The 10,216-nt window shown below is 40.4% G+C and overlaps 1 protein-coding gene across 2 annotated transcripts; it reads right to left on the bottom strand.

The window, feature by feature from the left end:
- Positions 1–527: 527 nt before the first annotated feature.
- LOC146693041 (tetraspanin-33) lies at positions 528–8,394 on the bottom strand. Of its 2 annotated transcripts, XM_085433379.1 has the most exons (8): positions 8,264–8,394; positions 6,267–6,324; positions 5,127–5,251; positions 4,977–5,051; positions 4,807–4,902; positions 4,588–4,716; positions 2,779–2,940; positions 528–2,693 (listed from the first exon to the last, which is right to left on the bottom strand). In XM_085433379.1, exons 1-8 carry the CDS (start codon positions 8,318–8,320, stop codon positions 2,553–2,555), a joined length of 843 nt encoding a protein of 280 aa, XP_085289505.1. In that variant the 5' UTR covers positions 8,321–8,394; the 3' UTR covers positions 528–2,552. The 2 variants fall into 2 exon arrangements, with proteins under 2 accessions (XP_085289505.1, XP_085289503.1); XM_085433377.1 differs by lacking the exons at positions 6,267–6,324; positions 8,264–8,394 and adding an exon at positions 5,456–6,259.
- Between the last annotated feature and the right edge of the window lie 1,822 nt (positions 8,395–10,216).

Below are 10,216 nucleotides of genomic sequence, written 5' to 3'. Positions count from 1 at the left end.
TATTTAACTATTGACACATTTAATTAATTATTTATTTATTACATTTTTAATTAATCATTGACACAGTTAATTAATTATTAAATTATGTATTTTTTTTTTCAATTCATTTTGCCACTTCTGACCCTCCATATACAACAAAGGTACAAATAATGACAGTTTTGCATGTAACCCTGTGAATAATGCACACATTTTACTTTTATTTACTTTTATTCTTATTGCTTGTACCAGTTAAAATCATTTTACATGTGGTAACTTTTTTAATGAAAGAAAATATAAAAATATTGAAAGTAGATAAATAATCAAAGTACGAGGCTCTGATGTGAGAATGTATTCACACCAGGTTTATTATGCTTATTCAGGATTTTAAAAATACACATTTTTCACTAAAAAAAAAAAAAAAAGAAGAGGGGATAGTGTCCTGCTTTTTCACACAGCTTCCTTCTCTGTTTTCTTGTTTCACTGTTTTTGTCTTTGTTGCCATGACTACCTGTTTCCAGGAGTGTATTTTGTGTCCAATTCAGTTCACATCAGTTCAGCTTCATTTTATTCACAACAACAGTCACCTCGAGGTGCTTAATAATAATAATAATAATAATAATAATAATGGATTGGATTTATACAGCGCTTTTCAAGGCACCCAAAGCGCTTTACAATACCACTACAGTGCTTAATACTTAAAGGCAAGGATGCTTCAATCTTAGAGATAAACTGCAACAATCACACTCTCCCATCTGAGGGAAAAACGCAGAACCATCTGGAAACACCAATATACTGATACACAGCAGCGTTTGAGTACTAACCACAGCAGTATTGGAATTTCTACTCATAAATGTAATATATTGCACATAATTCATTCCGGTTTGGTAAAGTACTTCAGTAGCTTACTCTCTCTGCAACATGGCCTGATATGTATTGTTGTATAATTTCACAATATACACCTCTGGCCCTGCTGAGAGACCCAACCCTTATCCTAATGTAGACACAAACAAGAGCTCTCTGTTAATATTTAAGTTGAAACTCAAAGCAAACAGCAAAGTTCAGTTTACACTGTAAGTACTTTCCATCTAACCAATTAATAAACGACTTGCTTTACCTCCTGAGCTGCAGCCACCCCAATAGCATGTAAGCACGCCATCTCTGCAGGTATTTAGAAATAGTTGATGTCATTCAGCAGCAGCCTTTTCATACAATAATAATTTATGGTAATATGGTAAAACTTAGGTAAGGCAGTGGGATGGCAAGCTGCACAGGCCTGGTGTTTAAATCCAGTGGTTAGCTGGGGCCTTTCTGTTTGGAGTTTGTCTGCATGAGTTCCAGATACATGCATGGGGTTAGGTTAACTGGTTGTCCTAAACTGGCCATAGATGTGAATGTTTGTCTCTCTGGGTTAGTCCAGCAATAGATTGGCAACCTGACGGGAGAGGTTGGTCTGTTTGAACAGCTAATAGCAGACGTGCAGACAAACACAGCTTTTAGAGTTTTTGTTAATTTAGCTCTTTTTTTTTTTAAATCTATTTCTATCACAATATGTATTTTATTTATCACATTATAGGATATAAAGGGTTCAGAACAGTTTCATAATAAAACAGTACAAACACAATCACAGACACATGCTCTGCAGTCTCTTTACACCAAAGCTTCCCCATGCCGGATCTATTGGCAAATTAAACCAAATAAACACAGATCAAAATAAAGACTTTAGTTAGTTTTGTAAGCACATAATATTCTTTCAATGTTCATTCATTTCTTGTTTATAGATCCCAAACAGCCAACACATTCTTTTCCCATGTCAAATGCAGGTCATTCTCATTGCTGGGCTGTAGCATGATGAATATTTATTAAAGCAGCAGGTGTGCTTCAGTTATGCACAAGGTGTCCTTTGGCGTTTGTCATTCCTCAGTGTAAAGGGTCACATTGCATCCAGAGTCACAAGCCCAAACCGAGTAGCTTTTAGTGCAGGCGGCTGAAAACAAAACAGCAAGTGGGATGAAAGGCTGCAGAAGGTCCCACAAACAGGACGCAAACTTCAGTCTCCTGGCTGATAAACATGCAACGCAGGCATCAGGAGGTCGGGGAGATTAGTCAGCCAGGAGAGTGGGGCTGAGCGACAAATGTACTTGGATAGCTTTAGAAATACATTAGGCTTTCACAGCATTAACTATGCTTACTTTAAGCTTTACAAGCCTTCACACTGGACAGAACGAGGCTGACTGACTTATTTCACTGACCAAAGAACAGCTTGCACATGATATGATAATGAAACATTTTCACATTATAAAAAACATATCTGTTCATGTCATGTTTTGACTAACTCAGATCTTTTTGGTGAATTATAAATTCTGTTTAGTAGAAAGGCAGCAAGAGAAACACTGAGCGCTACATAAAAATGACAAAACTGAGTTTCAGGGCTTTACACGAGGTAGTATTTCAACTGCCTCCTGGAGCCCAGCATCGATGCGTTCACCCACTGTACAAACCTCAAATCCACAGCTCAAACCTATAAATTCACAGTGTAAACACAGCATCCCCCACTTTCTCAACAAAGGGTTTTATTAATCATCAAACTCTGCAAAAGGAGGAAACCAGAGGCTCTCCTTCCTCTGCGATTTGCTTTGAGCTGCTTTTCTTTCCTGTCGCTGTAGGACGTTTTTTATCCAGCAGATCTGAACAGCAGCCAAAGCTATCATGCAGACCTGCTCAAGGAAACACACCAAAGATCAGAAACTGCTGTCAGTGACTTCAGAGGGTTTTTTGCAGCCAAACGTTCACTAGTGTTACCTCGAGCAGCAGCAGGCCGGCGGTCAGACCAGCCACCAGAAGCAGATTGTGTTTGGCCCACCAGACAATTTTATCCAGGCAGCCGATGGTGAATATGTCTTGACGGGCCAGTTTCTCCTCCAGCTGCTGCATCCCATAACCACACATGGTGTTCAGTACAGTCTGCAAAAGAAAGAAGCTGCTTAAGGTAACACAAAAAGGGCTTTGATGCACTGAACACCAGCATGGACAAGAAGTTAATTTGTGCATGGATTCAACGTTCACCTGTATCAATAGTTTCAGCTCATCTTGTTTCATCCTGCCCATCAAACAGGGTGTGAGCTGAACTGGAAACAGCCATCGCTGCCTCCCAGTCTCCGAGTAGACACACCTACGGTATAATTTTACAATTTTGTCCTCGAGTAATCGTATTCACAAGATTTTCAGAAAACTTGACCTCTGACCGTCAAATTTTCTGAAAAGCTCATTTAAATTTGATACCATAGGTGTGTCTCGTGTGATCTTCTTTGACTTTTTTAAGAATGCCTCCAGTGCTAGCTCTCCACAAGGACGCTACCTAAAAGGTGTACCTTAAAGGATCTGCAGCTACTGAAAAGAGTAAGCATAAAGGGAGGAACGACTTTAGGTGGCAAATAATTTCAAATCCCACAAACACAGTGGCTGTCGTTCTCATGGCCAGTGTTGAGTCACGTCGAGTGTAGCAGAGATTCATTTGCATTTAAGCTGATGATGCTTAGATTAATTCGCTGAATTCCACCGTTATACCAACTGTATATGATTTAGTGCAGCGGTCCCCAACCCCCGGGCCACGGACCGGGCCCGGGGGTCGAGGCTCGGGTGTGAAATTTATGGTTTTCAGGGTTTTTATCGTTAACTCGGTTTCCCTGGGTCTTTCTCGTGTTGCAGTTGTGTCTTATTTTGAAAGAAATATTTACGCGTTACCATAGCGACCAGAGTGCATTAAGGGGCAGAGAGGAGGATGTTACTCTCAGTGTTGTTGGTGCATTTCAGGAGGACGCTGCTAATAAAGTTACACAGTGAATTAATATTTATTCTTATATTTACAAAACACCACAGTTTTTGTCTCGGTCGCATCATTTTATTTTGTTGTATTTATCCGCGACACCTTAAAGGCCGGTCCGTGAAAATATTTTCTGACGTTAAACCGTTTACGCTGATTTAGTGTAAAGACAAAATACAGCATACTGTTAGTGAAGGAAAGGGAAATCAGCTCATGAAACATCTGCTTACATCCTGTTAAATTCAATTATAAATCCACAAAGACCAGCAGGTCAGCTGATCACAGCCTGAACACAAAGAAAATCTGAGTTCACATTAGAAATGATTGTTAGCTGTGACTCTTTTCCCCACGTGGAGCCACTACAGCCGCTCCCAGCTGTTTAGATGAAGAGGAAAACTTACCATTTACAACGACGCCATTATTGAGGCAACTGAAGAAGTCACTCTTGTGTCCTACATAACCGAATTTAGATTTGAACATTTGTATTATCATGTATAATATTATTTTATTATTATTATATTAATACAGCGCAGGGTTCAGTTGCTTTTGCATAAACATCCATGCTAGAACTGTCCTTAGGAGCTACTTTTTACTTTCTTGCTTTGAGAACATTTCAGAGCTTTTTCACCTTTACTTGAGTAAAGAAGGAGATTCAGTACTTCAGCTTTTACTAGAGTGTTTTTTAAACACAAGTATCTGTATTTCTACTTAAGTAAAGAATGGAACAGCCTTGGTACACCTGAGGCATCCCAAACACATCCAGGACTGGCTCACTGACTGGTTCTAACCTGGTTCTGCAAGCGAATGCAGCAGGAGAAGGGAACTCCACAGGCCTCCAGACTCGGGTTGGTGTCCGAACACTCAAAGTAGGCGTTACGGGACCAGTTTTTATAGCTTTCAACTCCACAGCACTGGAACTGCAATCACAGTGAAGCAGAAGCACAGTCATCACAACAGTAAAAAAGAAAGAACAAAAAAGATTACTGACTCTTAAAACTCGTCTCCACCTTCTTCTGGATGAAGTCAATGGCGTTCTCCAGGTCTTGGTCCTCCCTGTATCGTTCAATTGCCTTCATCATCAGCCTCTCAGTTCTCTCCATCACCTGAAAAACAAGAGAACTGTCACGTTGGTTTGTTTACTGCTTCGGTTTAGTACGATTTCTCGACGTCTTGTTACCGTATCAGTGAAAAAGTATCCCACGAATGCAGCTGCGATCTGCAAGAGTAAAATGGCCACCAGGAGTCCCACAAACTGCAGGACAAATAGGAGCTGATTAGAACAGACGGCCAGAGTCAGAACAAGATAAAAACCAGCACACTGACATACCATCTTCAGCAAGCAGATGGTGTTACGCAGCGCCCCGAAACATCCGAGGAACGTGATGAGGAACATCACAGAGCCGACGACGATCAACAGTAGAGCGGGATCAACCGTCAGGGTGTCAACCACATCTATACACACACATACACACACACAGTATATGTTTGCACTTCTATGTTTGTGGATATAATGGATTTCCAGGACCCTTATCCTGACTTAAAGATGATCATAACACGGACCCGAAACCCAAGTCCTTGAAAAATCTCTTTTAAGGTCTTTCCAAAAGTGAAGACATGGCTAAATGTCCTCGCTTACCTATTGTTAGCAGAACTTACCCCGACTTAAACCTGATTCCAAAATGGACCCTGGAACCCAAAAGGTCATTTTGGGAATCCTGGAAAAGTCCTTCACAAAGTCTGCCTCAGTGCTTTGACCGGGTCTAAATCCCAGTTGTTTTCCAGAGGTTCGTGAACGAGCCAACATTCACCTCAACATCAGTGATAACACAAGAGCGAGTAAACGTTGAAACATGTCTGAATAACTTTGTGGCTCATCCTCAGGAATGTGATCAACAAGCCTTGTTTTGATTACCCGACATACATACAGTCGTTATTCCAGGACCACCGACTTGGAGACTTTCACAATCCATAAAACAAATCTTTGCTTAATTAGTTTGAATCTTCACAAAGTGACTGTGTGGACAGATTTTATAACCCAGTAATTAATATTTTACATATCAAGAGACTGGTAGGGTCTGTACTCGTTACACTCTCACACTGTTTCCATGACAACTTGATCAACTTCCTCCCACAGTCCAAAACATGGAAGGTGATTTGAAATTGGCCACATGTATGAATCTGAGTGTGAATGGTTGTCAGACTCTGTGTTGTACCTGCAGTAGACTGGCAACCTGTCCAGGTCGTAGCCTGGTTCCACCCACCCTATGACTCATCTAGAGATAGCTACCAGATATCTATATGTGAGAATTAGACAAAACAAAGCTGAGACAAACCTTCATACAAACTTGACTGTGCACAATAAAGATAACATTCAGACAAAATGCAGAGAAATGAGGCTTAAATTCCTTTCATTTTTTAATAATGCCAGGAAAAAATCAATAATTCAAAGTGGACTAAACTAACCCACCTTTCTCTCTGGCGATCTTAGCATAGATCCCCACTGCTGTAAGTATGGCACTCACAACCTGCAAAGTGGCAGAGAAACGCAGATTTCATTAAAACAGAGGAACAGCTGTAACTAGCTCTACTGTCACTGGAATTAACATCATTTTCATTTCTGTGACTGTGGCTTAGCCTGGATGAGACGAAGCCCACTTGGACATGACGACATGAACACCTAGATTTGCATCCTGATTGGGTCTTATCAGTCCCACAGATTAGACCAGAGCAGTTCAACTGACATATTGTTTTCACATTGTTGTGGCTTCTGCTGGCGATGGATGTCACACTCGCAGTGCCTCCCGAGTATGCCACCATGTTTACTTTGAAACAGGCCCCAGTCCAAAGTTTCCCCTGCTTTACGTTCCATCTCACTATCGGTCCAAGAAGACACATTTCTGCTCTTACTTTCTGCTATTGTTCTTCCTCTGCAGTATTTTCTATTGCTTCCTGTTTACCAGCACATACATGCCGTTTTGTGTATGGTGAGAACGTAAGTATAAATGGAGATTATCTCTGAAACTGTTCTAAAAATACTTGACAGAACAGAGATGGTTTTATTGGAAAACATCGTCTTAAATATAAAGTGTATCAGTGTGGTTGTTATCCTGGCCCTTCACACAGCCCCTCACTTCATCCTCTCTGTGAAACAACCCGTTTTGGCCTCCTCTTTCTTTAAATGCCTCCCTAAGAGCCCACTTTCATTTTGATTGGCCAGCTTCTGGAAGCCTGCCCGGGAGCAAGCTACAGCTTCTAGGGCTGAAAAACGAAGCCATTGTGGAAGCATCAAAACCTGCAGTTCCTCTAAAGGCCACTTGGATAACTGTGGAAAAAAAAATTTAATCTTATAATAAAGTTTGCACTGTTAAGATGTGGCTTCTTTAGCTGACAGCTAAATACTAACAGTGTTCAGTTGTGATAACAGACCAGGAAGTGTGTGCTCCGGTTTTGTTGAGTGAAGTTCTACTATTTGTATGTCATTTAGCACTGAGTAGCAGATATCTGCTAGCATGCTGGCAATGTCCATCTCTACGCCTGACATATGAAAAATAACTGGTTATTTTTACAGAGTACCTCCTTTGTTACTTTCTGTACACGCCATCTTTCTGGCCTTCATGGGAAAGAAGCCCTCCCCTGCTAGAGATTATTGATGATTGAAATCCGCATCATTTAAAGGCACAGCATAGATTTGTATTGCTATGCAGATGATACCCAGTTTCTATTCATGAAGCCAGATGACAAACACCAGCTAGTTAAACTACAGTAATTTCCCTGCTGGGTGAACCTCCAACTCTGAGGTCATGGTCCTCACCCAGAAAAGGGTGAAGAAATCACGGATACAAGCAGCGGAAATGAGCGTCCTCTAAAGGGTGGCTGGCCTTTCCATTACAGGAAGGATGAGGAGCTTAGCCATCTGGGAGCTGCCACTCTGGCCCTAAAACTCTTAGAATCCAGATACTTACTTTAGGTGGCATTGATTTGGCTTCCAGTAATGTTGGATTTGTTAAATATTTGCACATTAAACAGTGTAGGACTGCTTTCTTGCATTTCCAAAATATCTTTAAAGATGGAAACATCCTGTCTCAGAGTGGCGCTGAAAAAGTAGCTGATGGATTTATTACTTCTAGGTTGGACAATTGTTGTAGTTTATTATTATCAAGCTGCCCTAAAAACTCGCTGATCCAAACTGCTGCAGTAAGGGTACTAACAGAGAGAGAGAGCATGTTTCTCTGATACTGGCTTTTCTTCACTGTTAAATCCAACATATCTAAATAAAATCAGAAGGATAAATGAGTTAATATTAAATATTAAAATGCTGTTTGTAGCTCATCTTCTTCCTCTGTTATGGTGCAACTGAGGCATTTAGTCACTATTATGCAACAGGCTTGCTACTATCACGCACTAATGAAAGTATGATGCTACATTTTTTTAAACAATAAATTGCTTAAAATGGGAGAGACTCACCCAAAAGAAGTAGCAGAAGATGAATAAGGTGTACTTAACGCCTCGGTATCCTCTCATGTCCTCTCAGCAGTGCTGTTGTTCTGTCAGACTGTCGGAGGCTTGTTATCCACTGAGACTAAAGCAGGACATGTGTCGGCCTGCTGAGGCATTCCTGCTGCTGAGGGAGGAGACATCTGTCACTTTCTAATCTCATCCACTGTGTCTCACCTTTTTGGAGACAGCCCCTTCTGTTTATGATTTGATGTCTCCAAATAATCTTTAACTTTTGTGAATTCAGTGAACTTCTAGAATCACAGCTTTGCGATTTCAAAGAAAGAAACATAGCAGGAGAGCTAGCTCATATCATCCGTCTGTGTCACGCTGGTTTCCCTGTGGAAACAAATTAGTTAAAATAACTTTTCTCCACTCACTTCATTCATTGTGTGTTCTGTTACAACTGGCTCATGAGATGCAAAATAAAATCAAGAGTTCACGTTTTTTATTTTATTTTGTGTTTTGGAAACATGGGGTTTATTTGTTCACGGTTTTTATGGGCAGCTGAGGGTATGAGCAGGATGCTGACTCAAAGTAGAGCTGGGACTAATCCATATCAAAAGAAGCAGCTAGAAGGCCCCCTGCACGCCTGCTAGGTGAGGTGTTTTGGGCACACAGCTGCAGACTCAGGACACAGGCTGAAGAGATTATGTAATAGTAAATGGACTTTTTCTGTGCTTTTTTGGGGGGGTTAGGATACTTTGACCAGAGCAGCCAGGGTTTGAACCACCTACCTTCCAATTACACCTCCCTGCTCTACAGTCATGGATTAAAAAAAAATACAGGCTCATCAAAGTTCAAATGAACAGGTATTGTGCATATATGGATGCTGGCAAGAACATCTGGACACTTAGCAGTTAAACCCATGCATCACCCAAAGCCACAGTATTGCTAGTAAAGGTTCATAAAATTATGATTACTCATAAAGCTCATTGTGAGCTTTGCAAACAAAACTGTGTGCAGAACAACAGGGCTCCCAGATTTCATTTAAAATATATTTGTCCAGATTTGTGTTTTTAATCATGTATTTCTCTGTCTTTTTTTTAAGAACTCCCACAGCAACACGCCTGTAAGGAAGAGAAAGTTCCCACTTCTCACCTGTATGACCTGAAAGGAACTCCAGTCTGGAACAGGAGGTCCCAGAGAGTCCACACAAACAGGAAGCCATAGTTCTGCAATTTTTTTGAGAAAGAAATTTGGTGAAAGCAATAAACTAACATGCTGCATGAAAATCCACAAAGATCTCATCAGATGTTCACGCAAAACATCAGAAAAGATTCTGCTGTAACTCTGAACTACAAGCCGAGATGAGAACCCACATCAGTGAGAAGGCCACGGGACACATGTGGGAAAAGATTTACCCTCAGTAGTAACTTGTCCTCATGATAACTCCCACATACAGTCATATTGAATTCAATTCAATTTTATTTATATAGCGCCAAATCACAACAATATTGCAGACACATATGTAAGAAAACATTATCTGAAGTTAATTTTAAAAAGATGTATTAATACATTTTACAAGATCTGGGTCTCATCTGTGTCACACTACACATGCGTGTCATGTGTGTCACAAATGATCATTCTTAGGAATACCATGGATTTTTATTTTAAAAGGTATTGTAAATTAATGTATTTAAAATAGTTTCAAACCAAATTCACTAAAGCGATGAACAAATTTCAAACAAATCACTGCTACAGTTTCATGTTCAAAACATGAAGTTGTGGGGCTGAAATGCGCTTTGTGTAATGCCCGTTTAGACCACAAGGTGGTGCAGTGACTCAGTAACCTTGAACCAGGCAAGTCAACAAAACAAACACTTAAATGAGACCTTTTATGTTGCTATTACCTGGCATCATAAAAAGCACAGACCGCTTAGGAAAACCATGTGCTGAGGTGTGAGTGCTCTAATATTTAAC

Source organism: Copadichromis virginalis, linkage group LG15 (genome assembly GCF_057382275.1).
Source record: "Copadichromis virginalis isolate Kocher_CV1m ecotype Utaka linkage group LG15, C_Virginalis_male_GT1.1, whole genome shotgun sequence".
Classification (NCBI taxonomy): Eukaryota; Metazoa; Chordata; class Actinopteri; order Cichliformes; family Cichlidae; genus Copadichromis; species Copadichromis virginalis.
Note: the sequence above shows the minus strand (reverse complement) of the source record. Positions and strands in the feature narration are given on the sequence as shown.

What these genes read in the sequence shown, in the direction of transcription:
- LOC146693041 (XM_085433377.1), bottom strand. Translation starts at nt 5,603, where the DNA reads ATGTTGGCTCGTTCACGAACCTCTGGAAAACAACTGGGATTTAGACCC. An exon ending in GATACTTTTTCACTGATACG is followed by an intron (nt 4,903 to 4,976) that starts GTAACAAGACGT and finishes CTTGTTTTTCAG; the next exon opens with GTGATGGAGAGAACTGAGAG. An exon ending in GCATTCGCTTGCAGAACCAG is followed by an intron (nt 2,941 to 4,587) that starts GTTAGAACCAGT and finishes TTTCTTTTGCAG; the next exon opens with ACTGTACTGAACACCATGTG.